Source organism: Colobus angolensis, unplaced genomic scaffold (assembly GCF_000951035.1).
Source record: "Colobus angolensis palliatus isolate OR3802 unplaced genomic scaffold, Cang.pa_1.0 Scaffold106, whole genome shotgun sequence".
In the NCBI taxonomy this organism is placed as follows: domain Eukaryota; kingdom Metazoa; phylum Chordata; class Mammalia; order Primates; family Cercopithecidae; genus Colobus; species Colobus angolensis.
In genome coordinates, this window is record NW_012111586.1 from 2,640,314 (window position 1) to 2,661,655 (window position 21,342).

Consider the following 21,342-nt stretch of genomic DNA (forward strand, 5'->3'; position numbering starts at 1 on the left):
GTGTTAGCCAGGATGGTCTCGATCTCCTGACCTCGCGATCCGCCCGTCTCGGCCTCCCAAAGTGCTAGGATTACAGGCTTGAGCCACCGCGCCCGGCCATTGTACAAGTATTTTATTGCATCTGTTCTCTCACTAGACTGTGAGCTCCATAAGGACATGGATCTCATTGTATCCCTAGACCCCAGTATATTGCCTAGCACATGGAAGACACTCAACAAATATTTATTGGACTAATATATAAATATAACTGGAGTATCTATTGTGGATGATCACCAAGGACCTCATTGAGAGTAGTTTCCATAGAATGGTGGGGATGAAACTCAGGCTGTGATGAGTTAAGAAGTGGTTAGGAGGTAAAAGTATGGACAGCAAGCAAGAGTCTTTGGAGCATCTTAGGTGAGAAGAGAAGGAGAAGAAAAGGCCATTAGTAAAAGGGTGCCATATGGAAGAGAGAGCTGGGTTGTTGAGGTTGATGTTGCTGTAATATGGGAGAGACGCGGGAGTTGATATGCTGATGGAGGGAAGCATGAGGAAGGGAAGAAGATGAAGTAGAGAGGGAGAACTTGGCGGCTTTCCCAGGGAACACAGGCAGGATTGGGATTGGAGCCCAGGAGAAGTGATTAGGCTAAAGTAGGAGGATGCCTCTTCCACTGAAACTGGAGGGAGCAAGGAGGTGAGAGTAGATCCATAAGCTGAGGAAATTCATGCCTAAGGACTAAATTGCAGAGTGAAGGAGGAAGCAAGGCCACCTAGCAGAGAGAGGGGGACAGGAGATGGAGAGGCGATTCAAGATAGTAAAATATTATTGAATTGTCTCTGTGGGAAAGAGGAGACAGAGCTGACCAAGAGCATGTAAAAGGATTGCTTAGTGGTGCTGAGATTGGAAACTGTGAATTTTTATTGGCACATATCTGCGTGGTTTTGTGATTTTCCCCAGCTGTGCTTAGCCGCCTGCGTGTCTGAGACAAAAAGGAGAATAGTTGGGTTGTGGAGAAGGCAAAGGAAGTAAGAAGTTGAGTGTGTTGGCAAGATGGTGTTGAAGGTGCACAACGGGCCCGGGCTAGCATCCATGAGTATGTGGTGGCTTGGGAGTTGGGAGAAGGGAAGAGGGAGGAGCAAGTTTAATGGGTACAAGGCTTTGAGAGGGCTTGGGGGAGAGGGAGTTCCATCACAGGTCCTATTTAGGTTGATGACAAGGATCTCCAGGAGGAAGTCAAGTACAGGAAAAAATAATAGGAGCTTAGGAGGTCCGGACAGTAATGGGCTTGGGGGAGAGAGGCGAGTGTGAAAGTCCTGGGTGAGTGTAGAAAATGGTAGGTAACTGACCTCAAAGAGTCCAGAAGGTGGAGAGGCAATGAGCTGGAAGACACTGAGCCTACCTTCTGGCCTGAGGAGCATGGAGTTGAGAGAATAAAAAGCCTGCACTGGAGAGGACCACAAGTGAGTGGCAGCATCTTCAGGTTCCGGGGAAAATGAGTAGAGGAAGTAAAGGGAGTATCTAGAGACTGCAGATGGAGAGGAGTTTATTGGCATGGTCCTGTGTCCCAGAGGTCATGCTGGGAAGGTAGTGGAGAGACATCAGTCGGAGCCATCTCCACCACTACCCTCTGTCCACCGCAACCCTCCCAGAACTGCCTGCATCTCTAGCCTGCCTTCCCCAACTTGATGTCTCTCCTCCTTTACTGACTCCCGACTCCACCCCACACACACATACCGTTCATCCCATCCATCCATCCATTCCTCTTCTTCCCACACTCCTCCTTAGTTCTCCCCTCCCCAGACCCTTCCCCTGCCCTGCCCCACCCCATCTGGCCTGAGTGAGCAGGAACCCCTGCACCTTCATTTCTCAGGTCACTGCTTGGCTAATGGGCTATTAATTTGCTCAATCGTCCCCTGTGAGGCAAACTCAATTTCTGCCAGCCAGTCGTCCCTCCCTGTCGACAGCGTGATTGATTGGAGGAACAGCTGTCACCGCCCGGCTGCCTGCTCCCTGCCTCCTTCTCTCCGAGTCCGCACCACCCCTCCTCCTCGGGCCGCCGCCCTGCGCCCACAGAGGCAGCGCACCCTGCCACCTGCCCAAGGATCTGTCGCCAGCAATGAAAAATGACAGAAATATTTAAGGACAAATAAGGTTTCCCAACGCAATTGAAAATGATTACAGGCAGCTACAGATGGGGCCAATCTGATGCGCAGCAGCAAATCAAATCGAATTTCCTTATCGGCGTATTATTTTAGGCGTTATCTGGCACGTTGATGCAGTTATCAATTCAATTTCAGCCGCCGGTCCGCTGTTTACTGTCTCGCTTTTGCTGGGAAAAGGTAAACATGCTCAGCCCAGCAAATTAATTTCTGGCTGAAGCCAGAGGCTGCAAAGAACTGCTACCCAGGACCCATGGCCCCCACCTTGGCCCCAGGCTACAGTGGGCCAGGCCAGAGCTCGTTCAGGGAGCAGAAGCCCCACTATTTGCCTGCCCAAGTCTGGCCCCAGACCCAAGCAGGATTCAGAGCTCCTGGGAGGCTGAGGTGACCGTTGTTGGCTCTGCCGCTGCTGCCAGGGAGAGGTGAAGGTCTCCCATTAATTCCCAGCTAAAAATGACAAATTCATCTTGGACGACAATTAAATGAAGTCAGTAATTGATGCTAATTGATCTCCAGATGCGAGGGCTCCCCTCAGCCTTAGCAGCACGTGGCTGGCTGTTCACTCTCCCCATCCAGCCCTTCTCTTCCTCTACCTCCCTCTGCTGCTCTCATAGTCCTTGTTCCCTCCCCAGGGTTCTGGGTCTCTTAACCCCTCAGGTGTGAGGGAGGCAGCTGGCCTGGGATGTGCCAGCAGGCAGTGCCTGAGGCCAGGCAGCTGGCCCATTGCCCATCCAACCCTGCAGGCACTTGTAATCGGTGCCCCACGGTCCACCCATGAGCCTGGAAAGCAGGTAACAGTGCCCTCCTTGGCAGCTCAGGATTTATTGCCCACAGCTGCGGAGGTTCCCACTTCATTTTTATAAGCCCATCGTCAGAACCAGCAGGGGGTAAAGCACACTTGAAGTTACTTTCCTTTAAACAGTACAGTCTTGGCATTTTGGCTGCATGGCAAGGAAGGCATGGGAGAGAGTGGAGTGTGTGGGCAGGCTAGGGAGAATAGGCAGGTATAGTGGGTCCACACCTGAACATATGCATAGGTGCTCAGGTGTTTGTCTAAATGCAAAAAAATACCCACACCGTGTGAGCACCTGTGTGTGCCAGTGCCAGCACAAGCATGTGTCCAGACACTCGAGAGGATGCATGTGCAGGTCCACATGCGGATATTTTCCAGAATCAGGCCCTTGACTGTAGTCTCTGAAGCCTAATCCCAAACTCTGTGAGGCCCTGCCTGCCCCACCCACCACTGGCCCAGCCCAGCCCAGGGAGCTGTCTGGAAGTTATTAGTTAAAGAAGGAGGGAAACTGAATTGTAGCTCCACAAGAGGAGAGAGGCTGTAGTTATGTTTGAAATAGCCAAGGTCATGGATGTGAAACAGCTGTGGCCCCTGAAGCCCCGCCAGTCTCTGAACAGGTTGGCTGGTGCCTTTGGCTGGAACAAAGGCTCATGGGGCCAAGGGTTTAGCTTCTATGACCAAGACTCGGTGAGCTTGCTTGTGCCTTGGCCTGGAGCCTTTGGCTCCAGCTGGAGCCCAAGTCTGAGCCTAAACCTGTCCACAGACTGACCTCACCTAGCTGTCTTGCAGATGTTTGCCACTGGCCACCCAGAAGCCATGTCTGGCTCAATCCAGGCACCCTCTATTGCTAGAGACAGTAAATAGCATGCATTATAATAGGAATCAGGCTCTTGTACCTGGAGCTGGCAGGAGGCCATGTGGAATGGGCAGTGCCAGTCTGAGCTTCTGCAGGCAGAATGGAGGGAGAAGGAAAGATGGCAAGGGTATGTAGGTATGAATGTTTCACACCTGTATATTATATCTAGGTATGTGTGTCAAATATAATGAACCTCATGCTGTGTTAGAGGGTCTATACATGCCTTATAGAAAGAAGAGGAGCAGATAAAGAAAAGCCTATATAGGGGCCGGGCTCATGCCTGTAATCCCAGCACTTTGGGAGGCTGAGGCGGTGGATCACGAGGTCAGGAGATGGAGACCATCCTGGCCAACATGGTGAAACCTCATCTCTACTAAAAATACAAAAATTACCTGAGCGTGGTGGTGGGCACCTGTAGTCCCAGCTTCTCAGGAGGCTGAGGCAGGATAATCACTTGAACCAGGGAGGCAGAGGTTGCAGTGAGCTGAGATCATGCCACTGCACTCCAGCCTGCGACACAGTGAGACTCCGTCTCAAAAAAAAAAAAGAAAAAGCAAGGCAAAGCATATGTAGAAGGGTAGATGACCAGACTAGACCAGAGTCAGGGTGGGACAAGGAATCAGAGAGAAACTCCATGGCATCTCCCAGTTGGCTTCTGCCTCTTTGGGGATTTAGCAAGGTCAGTGATCACTTGCTAAATTATTCATTAATTATTATTAATATTAAAAATTATTATTCATTAATTCGAACAATATTTATTGATTTCTACTATTACTATGACTATTCTCTCACTTGGGGCTATGCCCTCCGCTAGATGCTGGGGCTGTAGCTGGGAACAAGTTAATTTTTGCCCTCAGTAAATTTATAATCTAAAGGTGACAGAATCATAACAGGCAGTAATAAAACTGTGACAAGTGCTGGGATAGAAGTAGCACAAGATGCTTCGGGAACACAGAGGAGGCACCCAGTACAGTCTGGGGGAGTCCGGGAAGGCCATGTGGAGGAAGGAACCCTAGGTTGAATCCTAAAGGATGAGAGTTAGCCAGCTTGCGCAACTAACCCCTGTCCTATCCTTTTTGGTTGTTTAGCAAGCCCAAAGCAGAAACAAATAGGCCTATTGGGTTCCAAGTGACTCTGGAATTGCTGAAAATGTCACCTCTGCCCCACAAGCACCGGCAACTACCCTGGGGTCTGGGCAAGAGGGTGCACAGCTGTTCCTAGGACATCCCTGGGCACCAGAGGAAAGCATGGGCCATGGCTAAATACATATCTCTCCCCTGCCCGCCCTACCCCCACCTCCTCAACCAGGGATGCCTATTAATCCTGACAAATGATGACTTACGAACATGTAATGCAAACTGATTCATCATACATTCAAATCCGCCGCCCCGCCCCAGCGGGAGGCCCCAGCCAGACAAGTGTATTACACGGATAATGTATTTGACGTATTAATAAAACCAGCCGCATTGCTCTGGCCCGGAGACTGGGGAATGCCAATATACGATGACAGATCACATATTGATGAAATCCAGATGTTTGGAATCATAGTTTTGGGGCCTCGTTCATATTGACTGAAGGTAAAAAATGCCATCTGTCAGCATGTTAACTCTTGCTGTCCCATACTCAGCATTGCTGTCCCATACTCAGCAGAAGCGCCAATCATAGTTTTAAGAGAAGGAGGAAGGGACTGAGTGAGGGGAGAGTGGATGAGTAATTAGGTGGTTTGAATGGATGACAGGTGGATGAACTGGAGGGTAGACGGTTGTGCTATGGATAAGATGAGTGGATGGGACACTTTTCATGCCTTGACCTCTCAACAGCATTTGACCTTACTAAGGACAGTAGAGTCCTTGAAACTCTTCCTTTCTTGGCTTCAATGACATCACACTTTCCTTGTTTTCGTTCTGCCTCTTGGCTTTTCCTTCTTAGTCCTTGATGCCTTAAATTTCCTCTAACTGTAAACCAAGGTTCTATTCCAGATACTCTTCCTAGTGTATTTTCTCTCCCTAGGTGATCTTGCCTACTCTGAACTTCAGTCACTTATTTATTCAATAAATATTTATTGAGTATTTACCATATGCCAGACATTGTTCCAGGCACAGAGGACACAGTGGTGAGCTTTGGTTCTCTATGTCAGTGTCTCCCAGGTTTAGAACTCTAGCTCTGGCTCACATACAGTGCCTACTCAGCATTTTCACATGGATGTCTAATAGTTCCTCAAACTAAGTACATCCAAAACTCAACTCATTTTCTTCCTTACCAAGCCTGCTGCTCCCGTTCCATAAGTTGGTCAATGGTCTACCACCTAGAAGTTGCTCAAGCCAGAAACCTTAGAGTCATCCTTAACTCTTTTCTGTCCCTTAACTTCTATGTCCAGTCCATCTGCCTCTATTCATCTCCAGCATCGTCATGCTAGAGCAAGCTGCCATCGTCTCTCCCGAGTTAGTGAGATAACCTCCTAAATAGCCTTCCTGCACTTGCTCTTGCCCCTTAGACCACTGGCTACTTTGCAGTTAGAATAATCTTTTTTTAAATGCAAGTCTGATATATCACTCCCCTGTTTAAAACTCTCTGATGGCTTCTCGTTGTATGTTAAAAAATAATAATAATAACCAAAATCACTAATGTAGTTTCAAAGTCCTCCAGGATGTGCCCTCTCTATCATCATACCTCAGCACTCTACCCCTCACTCACTCTGTCTGCTCCAGCCACATTGGACTTTTTCTGATTCCTCACTTAAGCTCTTTCTCCTGTGTATCTTCAAATGTGCTGTTTTCTTTTTGTTTTCTTTTTCTTTTTTTTTTTTTTTTTGAGACGGAGTCTTGCTCTGTCGCCCAAGCTGGAGTGCAGTGGCGCAATCTTGGCTCACTGCAAGCTCCGCCTCCCGGGTTCATGCCATTCTCCTGCCTCAGCCTCCTAAGTAGCTGGGACTACAGGTGCCCGCCACCACGCCTGGCTATTTTTTTTTTTTTTTTTTTTTGTATTTTTAGTAGAGACGGGGTTTCGCCGCATTAGCCAGGATGATTTCAATCTCCTGACCTCGTGGTCCGCTCACCTCGACCTCCCAAAGTGCTGGGGTTACAGGCGTGAGCCACTGCCCCCGGCCAAATGTGCTGTTTTCTATCTAGAGCTCCACTTCCCACAATCACTGTTTGACTGGTTCCCACACATCCTTCAGCCTTCGTTGAATGTCACTTCCTTCACCTTCCAGACCAGATGATATATTCCCCTAGTTCCGTGTACTTTTTTTTTTTTTTTTTAAAGACAGGGTCTCACTCTGTAGCCCAGGCTGGAGTGCAATGGTGAGATCATAGCTCACTGCAACCTCAAACTTCTGGGCTCAAGCGATCCTCCTGCCTCAGCCTCCCAAGTAGCTGGGACTGCAGGCACGTGCCACCACAGCTGGCTAATTTTTTAATTTTTTTGTAGAGACAGGGTCTAACCGTGTTGCCCAGGCTGGTCTCAAACTCCTGGCCTTAAGCAATCCTCCCACCTCGGCCTCTCGAAGTGCTGGGATTACAGGTTTGAGCCACCACACCGGCCCCACGTACTTTTCTTTTCCTAAAACCACTCTTGGGACAATTGTTTCATGTTTCCATCAAGCTCCCTGAGGGCAGAGATTATGCCTGTCTTCATTGTTGTCTGGCGTCTGTGCTATAGCGACCCCTAGTGGTCATCCAGTAAACATCTGTGGAGTCGTAGTGAATCAGCTAGGTGAGTGGGTGGATAGGTAGGTAGGTAGGTAGTTGGGTATTGTTCAGGTCTGGACTCAGACAGACCTGGATTTAAATCCCTGCTCTGAACTTTGTAGCTGTCACCACATTGTTCTGAGCCCCATTTTCCTCATCAGTGTGACAGAGACAGTAACACCTACCTCATGGAACTGCTGTAAGGATTAATGAGGTAAAGTATGTGTAGTACTGACCTACAGCCAAATATATAATGATACTTGATAGACAGTTGTTATTATTAAAAATGGACAGATAATGGATAGATGATAGTTGGGTGGACAGATGGATACACCACCACATAAACCAATAAACAGATAAATGGGTAATGATGGATAGGAAGAAGGAATTCCATGGGGGCCAGAGGAACTAGGACCAGGGCACCTACTGAATGGTAAAAGATCTGGATCATAGAAGGGAAGAAGGCCAGATACAGGCAAGGCAGGGCAGGTGTCAGGATGGGGCGGATATTGGCACAAACAACAAACTTTGCCAGTGTGTTACTGGAGGCACTAATGACTCCTCCCTTGTACACAGCCCTGATTTCACTGGATCTTCACAGAAGTCCTGGGAGTTAGATATCATTCTCCCCATTTCATATAAGGAGAAATGAAGCTCAATAACATTAAGTGATTTGCCCAAGGTCACACAGCTAGCAAGAGGCAGCTCTGTTGAATTCTGCTTGAAGTTCCTGTTTCTTGGTCACTAGGAAATGGAAGCCCTTCCATTGAAGAGGTAGGGGTAGGACACACATGTGTACAGATAAACACACACATATACCCACACACATACTCTTAAAAGCCCCAGCCTCCATGGCCATCTGTCATTGCAGTCACCCTCACCCTCATTTCAACCCTCCTCATCCCTATCAGACACCAGGCAGTCAAGCCATGCTTTTTGTGGTCTGTAGAGAAAAGATAATAGAGATGGGATTTGTTGCTTGGACAAGCAGAGAGGTGAGAATGGAACTCTCATGCAGCAGAACTGGGCAAAACCAAACAGGCCAAGCCAGAGAGGCAGTCACACGGTGGGGAACTGCAAGGCCAGATGTGGGTGAGTGGTCAAGGAGGGGAGGGCTTTCCCTTTGAACGAGACCCCTGGCCGCTATATGTCCAATTCTTCACCAGGCTTCGCTGTGGAAGATGGCCGGGAAGGAGCAGGCTGTGCCTGCCCTTGAGTTGCCTGTTCCCAACGGTCAACCATTCCCAACAGAGGGGGGCAGCAGAGGGCTGATCTAGGACCCCAGGTATCTGAGGCCTTGTTTTGAGGTGAGAGGGCTAGGCCGGCTGGAGCCTGGTCCAAGCTAGGAAGAGGGCTGGCTGCCTTGGCATGACCTCTCCTCTCCTCCTCACAGGCCTGTCCTTTGCAGCTTACCATCAGTCACTCCCTGTTGGAGCCTCACTGTTGTCCAGCAGGAAAGGTGTTCTAGCAGTTCAGCAAGGAAAAGGGACTCTCTGGAGGTCATACAACTTAGGGCGCCTCCAGGCTGGGACCTGATTCCCCTGACTCCCAGCCCCTGCCTCTACAGAGCCGCCTCTCCGCTCTTGGAGCTGGAGTTGCCCTGTGTAAGGCTGAGGATGGGGTCAGCGCCCCTCCCCTCCCTGCCCTCCTCCTGCTTGCGGGGATACCTGCGGCAAGCAGAGAAGTGAAGGTGGCAGGCACTCCGTGGCTGGGGCGGTGGGGAGGGAGGTGCGGTAATGAATGTGGACGGGAGGCGGAATGAGCGATCCATCTTTGCATGGGAGGGAGGGGGCTGCGGGCGTTCCCCCCACGCACTCACACACTCAATCAGGCGCTGTCAGACCTCCGGCCGCCTGGCATTTTGGTGAAGAATCTCTCAGCTAAAAATTGTTGTCAGTCCCATTTCCTCGTTATCAGTGCAAGGGCTGAGGCAGCGCCCGGGGATTAGCAGGAACGGCGAGCGCCCGCACCCGCCATCCTCTGCCGATAACACTGGGCCTCCCGCATCACCTCCCCCATTCATCATCTTTAGCACTGACAGCCCATCCCAGTCCCTGTCCCCATCCCCATCCCCCTGTGCTTCCCGCATCTCCCCACTATGCTGCTCAGCCCGGCTCCTGACCTCCTGAGGGAGCAAGGCCTCCTGAGGTGGGACAGGATTCAACTGAGGCCTATGTGACCTAGACCTACCTGTGGCAAAAGGGTTTGGCTGGCTTTTGGGGGTTGGGGGTGTCGTGAGCTGGAGAGAGGAACACTCGAGAGGACACCTGCTGACAGCCTGCCTCTGGTGGGCTTGGTCTGCCCACCTGTGGTGCTGCCAGTAGTATTGGAGAAGGGATTCCTGCATCCGATGGGCAGCTGGCCTAAGGATTCCAGGGGCCTCGCCATCCTGAAATGGACTTCCAGATTCTGGGAGCTGCGGAAAGGAAGAGCCAAAGGATGCTTCCTCCCAAGCGTAGGAAGAGTATGGGGTTGAGGGCTTCATTTCCACCCCAGCAAGACCACAGCCCCCTCCTCTTGGCCATCCCCAGCGGTTTTATGGCCCGTTTTATGGCCACTGTAATGGCCCAGGTCAAAAGCTTCAGGGAGCTGTATTCTGGGAATTATGCAAACGAGGAGCAGGCCCAGGGCCAGAGTATGGATTTTGTCATTAAACCTGGGCAGGCCATGTCGTTAGTGCAGTAAAACCCACGTCATGACCACAGGTCTCAATATAAAATTATAGAGAACACAGCGGGGGAGGGGACACGGGGGCCCATGGCCATGCTGACACCTGCCACTCTAACCCCTGAGAAAATGGGGGTGGGATGGAGGGCAGAGGACTCTGCTGATCCCTGCCAATGCTATTCCTGAAGCTTGGAGGCAGAAAGAGGGCCTGTTGTCCTGATAGGAAAACTGGGGCCAAGCTCAGAAAGGTAGAATGTCCCTGTGGCAGCAAAGCAGATGAACTGAGTACAGGTATGTGGGAATGCTGACACCTGGTCCCCAGGCCTGGAGTGAGACATCTGGGCTCCAGGAACCCCTAAGAGCCAGACTTGGTATACCAGGCTAACGGGGGCTGAACCCCTGATATTTCCAGCTCAGCTCAGACCCCATGTCTAGGATCCACCTCTTTCTCCATTCTCCTCTCTTACCATTGCCCCCTTCAGACCCCAGCCCCTGCCTCAATTATCTGTTCCAACAACCTGTCAACTCCCTAACTCACTCCTTGTGCCTCCTGCTGAGCGTCACCTCACCCACAGATCCTGCCAACCTTGCTGGCCCCTTCCCACCCTCCCACGAATCCTTCATGTCCTCCTCATAGTTCTCGCCAGCACTGACTGCAGTCATGGGCTCTCTTTTTGCCTTTCCTACTAATTTGTGTTCTCCTCAAGGCCAAGGATGCATTATATTTATCTCTGAGCTCCAGTTTCTCCTAGAATAATACCCGACAGAATAATTGTTACATGTTTGCTGAGTGAAGAAAGTAATGAGATCAAAAGCTGAGTACAAAGGTCTGTGTCCCATTCTGAGCCTCAGTTGCCCTAGCTGTAAAGTAAAGATAATGGCCTGGAGAATGTCTAGGGTCTTGTTCACCTGTGAGATTCTCCGGCTAACTGAAGGTAGGAGCAGAGCTGAGACTGGACGCCTCATCTCCCACCTCCCACACCTGGGCCACATCTGCTGCTGTTACTCAGAGCTTCTCTCCAGCTGTCCCCTGAGCATCCAAGGCACAGCCACCTGATCAGCAGGACTTCCTCCCCTCCTCAGAGACCTTGCCACACAGACTGGAGCCTCCTGGATGGCTGGAGCTGCTGTCCCAGCCCTGCAAAGGTTATCTGGCTTCTAGGACAGTCTGTTCTTCGTTCCCACCTTTCTTCTTCCCTTTTCTCTTTTCCTCTCTCTTGCTTCATCGTGGAGCATCTAGGCTATGCCAGATCTGATATAAATTGTCTATAAATATAAAGATAGATAAGAAATGGTCTGTCCCACAAGGAACTCACAACTTATTCTCTAACTCATTCATTTGCCTGATATATTTCTAAGGTACAGCTTAAATTTCACTTCTTTGGTTAAGCCTTCTCTTTTTTCCAGGCCTCAAAACACAAACCCAAAATGAATTCCTTCTTCCTTTGAGCCCTCAGATGACTCTTATCTGGGCATCCAGGGGAACCGTAATCATCCTCAGTCTGGTGTCAAAGGGAGGTGGGTTTTGTGCTCAGCCTGAACTTGAGGCTTCCTCAAGTACAAGGTTGCTAGATTTAAGATATAAAAACATAGGACATCCAGGTAAATTTGAATTCTAGAAAAATGATAAATAACTTTTAGAATAAGTATGTCCCATGTAATACTTGGGACATACTTATACTAAAAAAAATTCATGGCCGGGCGTGGTGGCTCAAGCCTGTAATCCCAGCACTTTGGGAGGCCGAGATGGGCGGATCACGAGGTCAGGAGATCGAGACCATCCTGGCTAACACAGTGAAACCCCGTCTCTACTAAAAAATACAAAAAATGAGCCGGGCGAGGTGGCGGGCGCCTGTAGTCCCAGCTACTCGGGAGGCTGAGGCAGGAGAATGGCGTAAACCTGGGAGGCGGGGCTTGCAGTGAGCTGAGATCCAGCCACTGCACTCCAGCCTGGGCGACAGAGCGAGACTCCGTCTCAAAAAAAAAAAAAAAATTCATTATCTGAAATTCAAATTCAACTGGGCATCCTGTGTGGAATCTGGCAACCCTACTTAGGCAACTATCTTGCTCATCACTGGCATGGCCTTTATCTCTCCAAAAGCTGATTTTGACCCCCTCCAGGAACTGGTGGGACGAAGAAGGAAGGAAGATCTGGGCTCAAACTAAAGTCCTTTGTGCAGTCAGAGCATCCATGGATATGCAGGGATGTTTCTAGATTAATAGCGCTCCCCAACCTCACGCCTGTAAGCAGAGGCTGCAGAGCATTGCATGTCCCCATGAGTGGCAAGAGAGGCGTTTAAACATCCCAACCAGCCAGGAGCAGTGGCTCATGCCTGTAATCCTAGCACTTTGGGAGGCCAAGATGAGAGGATCACTTGAGGCCAGGATTCGAGATCAGCCTGGCCAAAATAGTGACACCCATCTCTATTAAAAATAACAATAATAATAAGGCCAGGCACAGTAATCCCGGCACTTTGGGAGACCAAGGCTGGCAGATCACTTGAGGCCAGGAGTTTGAGACCAGGCTTACCAACAAGATGAAACCTCATCTCTACAAAAAATACAAAAATTAGCCAAGCATGATGGCACACGCCTGTAATCCCAACTACTCAGGAGTCTGAGGCAGGAGAATCACTTGAACCCAGGAGGCAGAGGTTGCAGTGAGCCAAGATCACGCCACTGCACTTCAGCCTGGGCAATAGACCAATACTCTGTCTCTAATTAATTAATTAATTTAAAAAAGAAAAAAAAATAGACATCCCATGGGGGATGTGCCCTAATAGATTTCTGAGACGGGTGGCTGGCTGAGGAGGTACCATTCATGGGCACAGCCTCTGGAGCTGCAAGGAGGAGGGGTGCTTGTGGGTTCTGAAACCCTTAGGCCTCTCCTCTAGGCCAAGAAGCCCTAGAAGGCAGCAGCAGGCTCAGGTTTCAGGACTGAGATGCTGGGTCTGCCTCCTGGACTAGCCCAGCTTACGTGTCTGTCTGTTCTTCTCCCCTCACCAGGTAAGAAGAAAGCAGCAGCATTGTTCGACAGCCAGGCCCCAATTTGCCCCATCTGCCAGGTCCTACTGAGGCCCAGTGAGCTGCAGGAGCATATGGAGCAGGAACTGGAGCAGCTAGCTCAACTGCCCTCGAGGTAAGCCACCTGCCAGGGAGCCTGCCTGCTGGAGGCAGGGTTCTGGCCCCCGGATCCCAGGAGCAGCCGCCTGGCCCATACCCTAGCCCCTCGGGAGAAGACAGGACCCTGCCACCCTTCTCTACAACTCTGTTTCAATCCTCAGATCTTTCCGCTGAATGAAGCCACTTTCCTCTTCTTGCTCTATTTTTGGAGATGTGAGGAGAGTGACCCTGCAGTCCCCAGCCTCAAAGGAAAACATGAGAGGAGCTAGACAGGGGTGAGCCACTGCCACAGGCCCAGCACTGTCATGTTGAGCCTCACAGCAGAATAAAAGAAGCAGGTCCTAGGCCTGGCAGGCCCCTCAGAAGTACAGCCTAGTCCCTCCAGGGGAGTGGGCACTACCTTCTCTATGAATCTCAGTGTCTGAAAGATGACAATCTTGAGAATGTGCTCAGGTGTGTCCCCCACTATCCCACCCCACCTCACCCCCAGCCTCCCTCCCTTGTCCCTGCCTGAAGGACTGGGCTGAGCCTCCTCAAGGCCTGGTGGAGGAGCCAGGTTATCAAAAAGAGTAGAGGAGAGGTGTGACAAATTACCTAAAATCTTAGCAGTTTAAAGCAACCATTTCATTGTGCTCGTGGAATCTGTGAGGTCAGGAATTCAGACAGGGCACAGAGGAGATGGCTGATGTCTGCTCCGTGATGTCTGGGGCCTTAGCTGGGAAGACTGGGTGGCTGGGAGCTGGGTCATGTGGAGGCTGCTTCCCTCCCATGTCTGGGGGTTGACGCTGGCTATCAGCTGGGACCTCAGCTGAGGCTGGAATCAAAACACCTACATAGGGCTTCTCCATGTGGCCTGGGCTTCCTCATAGCTTGCCAACCTCGGGATGGTTGGAATTCTTGCATGGCAGCTTTGGGCTCCAGAAGCAAATGTTCCAGCCAATGAGATGGAAGCTGGATCACTTTTTATAACCTAGCCTGAAAGTCGCTGAGTCTCACTTCCATTGTATTCTATTTATCAAGGCAGTATTAGACCACCCAGAATTCAAGGGGAGGGGACATACACCCCCCTTTTGATGGGAGGACTGGCAAGGTCACATTGTAGAAACATATGTGGGATGGAAGATATGGTTGCAGCCGTCTTTGGACAATGTAATCTGCTACTGAGGGACAGCCTGCCCTGCTCCTAGTCCAACCCTTATTCAGTTTAAGTCATCAGACTTGGCTGATCCTCCTTCCTTCTACCTTCTCACCGAATCCCCATGCAGGGTGCAGGGGATCCCATAGTGAATCAGAATGGTCCCTGACCTTGAAAGTTCATAGCATGAGGGTTGGGAGGGTCGGGCAGTACAAACCTGGAGGGATGGAGACTGCTCTACGGGAAGAACTGGAGCTGGGGGGTGTCAAGGAGGCACCAAACCCAGCACAGAGCACAGAAGATTTCCTCAGGAAGGTGAGGCCTGAGCTGAATTTTGAAGGAAGAAATATTTAGTCATCTATCTCTGTGCTACAAATTATCCTAAAACCTAGCGGCTAAAACAACACACATTTATTATCTCAGTTTCTGTGGTCATCAATTCAGGAACAGCTTAGCTGGATGGTTGTGGGTAGTAGTGGCTACTGGCTGGGAATCTCTCATGAAGCTGCAGTCAAGATGTGAACCAAGGCAACAGTCATCTGAAGATCTGACTGGGACTGCAGGATCTGCTTCCAAGATGCTCATTCACATGACTGTTGGCAGGAGGCCTCAGTTCCCCCACATGTGGGTCTCTCCATAGGACAGCTTGAATTTCCCTATGACATGGCAGCTGACTTTCCACAGAGCATGCAGTCCAAGAGAGGACTAAGGAGGATGCCACAGTGCTTCTTATAATATAGTCTGGGAAGTCACACAGTGTTGCTTCTATTCTATTCTATTCTATTCTATTCTATTCTATTCTATTCTATTCACTAGGAGCAAGTCATCAAGTCCAGCTCATTCTCAAGGGAGAAGAATTAAGCTCTAGAAGCTCTATCCCTTGAAGGGAGGAGTATCCAAGAATCCATGGGCATAGAAGACTATACTAGTGATAATAATAATAATAGTTGTTGAACACTCACTATGTGCCGAGTATTTTACATTGCATTAATTTATTTAATCTTCACAACAACCCTCTGAAGTAGGTGATAATAATTGCTCCCATTTTACAGAGGAAGAAACTGAGGTGCAGAGGAGTTAAGTGACATCTCTAAGCACAGCTAGTAAGTGATGAAGATAAGATTCAAACCTAAAGTAATTTGACTTCAGTACCCATGCTCCTAATCACTCCCATCCGCACCACTTCCCACACACGCCTAGGACTGGCCTGCCAGTGGCTGAAAGTGGGGGAAAAAAATCCTTCTGCAGTTGAGTTCCACATATTTTGACTGTCCAGGAGGCGTCCTGTGTAATTTGCTCCCAGAAGAGGACTTCTCCTAACAGGGTCAGAGAATAGAAGCAGAGGATAGAGGAGCCTGCCCAGCCTTGTAAAAGCAGTGTGCCCCCTAAGGGCCTGGAGAATGGGGGCCCCCAGCTCTCTGTCTGCCTCCTCGGTGAGGTCCACATTACAGCGCAGTCCCAGGTGCTCCACACCTGCAATGTCCGGGGCATGCACTTCTGCCAACAGCCTTCCTTGTTCCACACACCCACCCACGACCCCGCACAACCCCCTCATCCCCCACATCCTCCCGGAGCATCCCTGTGTCCATTTCCCGACCCCGAGCTCCATGCTTCTCGCGGCTATGTCTTGCGTCCCCGCATCTGTACCCCTCACGTCGCGGCCCAGCCCAGCACCCCTACGCCCATGCCCCCTCCGTCTGTGCACGCCCTGCGCCCCCGGCACGCGCCCCCCTCCAACCGGGTGTCTGACAGCCGGACAACGGGATCTGCACAGCAAGTGAAATTCCCGTCGGATCGATAAAGCCGAAGCGCTGGCGGCGACGGGTCGATGGTTTTATCTGTCTCGGCCCCGCCGCGCTCGGCGCGCTGACAGTCGGACCGGCCGGCAAAGGCGTTCAAGGGCAGCCGCGCCCGCGCCCCCTCCCCTCGCTTCTCTCACCCTCCCTCCCTGCGGCCGCTGCGCCCACCGGACTGCGGGCTGGACCGGCCCGCCGCCGCCCTCGTGATTTATCTGGATTTTTAATTGGAAAAAATTTGCGAATTAATTGATTTCAGGAACTTGCCAATTAACATTGTAATTGGGTGCGTGATAAATTCCCAAGGAGCGTGTCAGCTCCCTCCGGGCTGACGGCCGCGCAGCGGGGAGCGCGGGGAGGGCCCCAGCCTTGGCTGCCCTTGCCCCGCCCCTGCCCGCTCTAGGGAAGCCAAGACAGCAGAGGAGGTTGGGAAAAGATGACATACGGGTTCCTGAGACCCCTCTCCACTCCCCACCATCAGCTCCCTGAGCAGAGGGGCCTGAAACCAGCCATTTCACAGATGGGGAAACTGACGCCCGCAGGAGGGCAGAGTCTGTGTGTGCCTCACTTCGAGGGTCCTGGCAGAGCCCACATGAGGGCAGCCCCATCCACCAAAGGCACATGGTTGGAGGCCTCCTCCCCAGCTCTCCCTCCTCCCCTCCCCTCTCCTCTCTGCCCCAGCCCTTCTTTCCCCTGCTGGCTCCTCCCTCTTCTCGCCTCCAACTGTCCCCTTTCCTCTCCTACCCTGCTTTTGCCTCCATTGCCTCCTTTGCCCTCCCTGGCCTTCCTCAGCTTAGCCAGCTCCTGAGTCTGTGGATGCTGCCGCCAGGTGCCCTCCATCAACCTGGACATGTTCCCCCTCCACTTGACTGCTTCCTAAGGGGCTCTTCAGACTGGCCTGGTGTTCTGCCTCCTGCCTCCCTTTGCCCAACAACACAAAGCATACCCCACTAGGAGCAGGCTGCTATTTCAGACACACTCATGGGCTCACAGAGTTCTAGAAGCAGGGACCTTCCAGCTCCAGAGCCAGGGCTGGCTGTGCTTCAGACACAGGCACAAACATATACAGGACACACAGGTGCACACACACACCCATTCCAACACAGAGATGTGCCCACACACACACCCTGAAAGAAGTCTTGTCCCATGGATGTCATTCCCATAGGTACATGGGCGCACAGACACTTACAGAAAGAGTAGTCAGAACTACCTTTGGCAAAGTCCTTACACTTTTCCAAACACTTTTCCATTTGAGATCAGAGGCTGTGCCAACACTCTCTCCCTCACCCCATCCTTTGTCTTTCCCCTTCTCAGCCCCTTCACAGGGGCTCCATTAGACCCCAGAACTTGGCCAGGTAGAACAAGGAGGGCGAAGTTAGATGGAGAACAGATTGTGGAGGGCCTTCAATGCTGGAGGACGTCCTTGATGGGGTGGAGAGTAAGCCGAACATTCAGGAGCCAGGGTGAAGCTCGGTCAGAGAGAGACAAGTGGGAGGGGCATGGTTGTGAGGCCAGTGTGGAGTGTGGATGGGGGGTAGAAGCAGGAGGCAAGGGAGGAGGTTGGCTGGGGTGCAGGGGAAAGTTGGTGAGGCTGACCCAGGACAGTGGCAGTGGCAGTGGGGATGCAGAAGAGGGAATGACGAGAGACCGGGTGGAGGAGAAGCCACAGGACTTAGTTGGGGTGCTTACTGGGAGGAAGCTTTCTAACTGGGATGATTGGGAGAGTGATGGTAGCAGAGAAGCAAGTGTCTGAGGGAAGGAAGGGACGTTGGGCAAGCTCAGCCTAAGATGTCTCTGGGATGGTGATGGGGGAGGGACTGGATGTGTGGAGAGACAGGCAGGGACATAGATAGATGGGGGCTAGAGGTTGAAGGGTGGGGGCGGAGGAAGGAGTTGGCCCCCAGACTTCCCAGTGGCCCTCAGGCAGGAGTTTCCACCCAGAGAGATGAAGGAGCCTTGGGCATGGAGAGATTGCACAAAAGTGGGGCTTGGCTTGGTGGGGCCTGAACTTAGAGATATTCTCTGGGAGATTTCTGGAGCCACTCAAGATGTGGCCTCTGGACTGGGAAACCAGCTCTCTGGCCAGCACTTTAAAAGGCCTGAAAGAAGCCAGAGGGAGGCTGGGTGACTCTAGAGGAGAGGCGGGGTGTGGAGATGGCAGTGCCCCCACCCCCACTTAAGCCTTATTTAAGGCCGGCCTCGGTGTTTGGTTGGGTAATGAACTAGATAAACAATTCCCCAAATAGATTAAAACGAAGTGTAACTTACAAAGGAGGCTGGTGATGATGGTTTATTCCCGGGCAGCACACCATTTCTTTATTTCCAAGGATAATTCAGTGTAAATCACCTTAATTAAAAGTGTCAGCCCAGCCCATGAATATTGTACTTAGGAACGCGTTTCCTGGGTCCCAGTTATAATTTAAAACCCATGGATCACTAGGCAGTGAGTGACTGAGCAAGGGAGGAAATCGTTGGGGGCGGGCTGTGGAAATAGGGAGGGACGAAGGCAGAGCTGATGGGCTGGGTGGGAGCCAGGCTGCCTACAGCTGCTGGCCTCAGACCTCTCTTCTATGAGGCAGGCCCTTCAGCAGACTGCTCAGCCTCTGGGGGGCCAAGCACACTGGGAGGTAATCAGGTTGTTGGAGGGAAGATAGGGAGGGGGGTCCCTTGCTCAGAGAGAGGCAAGGAGCCTCAGGTAGTACCAATCCAATGCGAGGGACAGCAAAGAGTGTTGCTAGGAAAAGATCCAGAGGAGTGGATCACCAAGTGACAGGCTGGACATTCTGACCCTGAATGTCCCTGTTTCTGTTCACCAGCAGAGCAAACTGAAGCCCAGAGTCAGCAGTTCCCTCCCCAAAGTCACACAGCAAGCAAAGAAAAATAACTGGATTCTGCTCTCTATTCTAAGCCCTGGGTGCCTTTATGTAGGTAGCATGGATATTTAAAGGCCAGCATTGTGAGCTTGGCCAGACACCACCTCAAATCCCAAACCCTCCATGGACTGTGTGACCATATAAATGTCATTTGACCTGGTAGTCAACTTTGTAGAGATTTTGTGAAGTTTCAATGAGATAACATATATTAAGGCCTGCACCTGTCACATTCAGTGGGTGCACAATCATTGTTCATTCCTTCCTTTTCTGCTGTCACCTGATCCAACTGGAGATAATACTCATATTCTAGGCCAGGGCAGAGCAAGCATGATGTTGTACAGTAGATGCCTCATTTCCATACCAGAAATGGTGATGGTAGTATTTGTTTACTGAGTGAATGAAGGAGTGAATGAATGATAAAAGCCATAGACTCAAAAACTAGTTGCTTCTCAACAGCAGTTCCGTGTCCTCCTTGAATCCCCAGTGCCTACATCAGGGCTGGCATGAACCATTTATGAGCAAAACATAATTGAATGGAACCTATTGTAGCTGGCCTTCCTAGTCTGTGATGCCCCCACTGTGTGATTAGACTGGCTGACAGCTATGTTTTTACACTCAGACCTTGGCCTCACTCTGCTGCTGGGCCTGGTGGCCCCTGCACTGGGATGTACATATGTTATGTGTGTGTGTGCATATGTGTCTACATTTGTGGGTACATGTGCGTCTGGGTGTGTGTTGGTACACACAGGTGTCCGTATCTATGCATGTGTTTATTGGACTTGTGCACATGAGCAGCTCTCATTTAATCTGTGTGGCTGTTGTAAATCCTTTTTTTTTTTTTTTGAGACAAAGTCTCACTCTTGTTGCCCAGGCTGGAGTACAGTAACGCAACGGCTCACTCCAACTTCTCCCTCCTGGATTCAAGCGATTCTCCTGCCTCAGCCTCCCAAGTAACTGGGATTACAGGCACCTGCCACCATGCGCAGCTGATTTTTGTATTTTTAGTAGAGACAGCGTTTCACCATGGTGGCCAGGCTGGTCTCAAACTCCTGACTTCAGGCGATCCATCAGCCTCGGTCTCACAAAGTGCTGGGATTACAGGCATGAGTCACCACGCCGGACCATAAATCTGTATGGACATGTGTCTGGGAATATGCCTCTGTGGCCCTGTGCATCTGTATGCGTGTTTGAGTCTCCAGGTGTGACTGGTTGTATCTGTGCCTGTTGGCAGAATTATAGGAAGTCTATGGATATATATGTGTGCACCTTTATACCAGGGTTTCTCAACCTCGGCACAGTTGACATTTGGGGTCAGATAATTCTTTGCTGTGAGGGGCTGTCCAGTACACTGTAGGCTGTTTAACATCCTCTACCTACCACATGCCAGTAGCAACCTCCCCTCTCTCCACTCAAGTTTTGACAATCAAAAATGTCTCCAGACATTGCCGGATGTCCCCTGGGCAGGCGAACATCCCTTTCCCTTCTCCCCTGTGCCCCACTGAGAGTCACTGCTGCATCCGAATCTGCCTGTGCTTTTGCTGGCATGTCCGGTATGTCTGTGGGTGTCTAAGCTCATCTGTGCGTGTTCCTTATGTCTACATTCGTTAAATCTCTATGTGCCCCATGCATTCTGCCTTGGATGTGTGTCTGTGTGTTCTTGTGCTTTCTGGGTATATCTGCGGGTGTGCTGTACATTATAGCTCATATGTATGTCTGTACGGGGACCCTATGTGAATGGGCTGCATCTGCCTCCGTGCATTCATCAGCCAGCACTTCTGTGAGCATGTGTGTGTGAGTGCACGCGCATGAATGTGCGAGCACAGATGTGGCGAGCGTAGTGGGGGCAGCAGGCAGGGAGGGACAGGAACAGGGATATTAATGTTTCTGAAGTGGATCTGATTTGATACGTCTTGTTCCATTGTCAGCATCTGTTTAGCGGGGATTTGTAATACTTTGTGGCTCTGGATCACTCATGCTTAGCGCGGGATGTGGCCTTGCATACCAATTTTGTTATTAAACACAGTCCTCGCCTCCCCCACAGCCCATCCATCACCTCCCACCCCAGCCCCCGCCTGCTCTGAGCCGCCCACCATATTTCAGGGCCCAGCTCCCGCCTGCCTGCCGCGCCTGATGCTGGAGGGCCTGGGGCTGACAAATTGAATCAGGGGGAGATCATTCCTGGCCTAACACAGTTTGCAGCATGTTGGAGGGAGAATTGACAAGAGCCATGTCAGCTCCATCACCCCAATCCCACAGGAGCTGAGAGCGGGC

General features: G+C 51.0%; 1 protein-coding gene across 2 annotated transcripts in view; it reads left to right on the forward strand.

The window, feature by feature from the left end:
• Positions 1-21,342, forward strand: part of RNF220 (ring finger protein 220) — a 253,823-nt gene that overhangs the window by 203,187 nt on the left and 29,294 nt on the right. For both annotated transcript variants that reach the window (XM_011946096.1, XM_011946103.1), the window contains one exon: positions 13,151-13,283. In XM_011946096.1, coding sequence (XP_011801486.1) covers positions 13,151-13,283 — 133 coding nt within the window. The remainder of the gene's footprint in view (positions 1-13,150; positions 13,284-21,342) is intronic.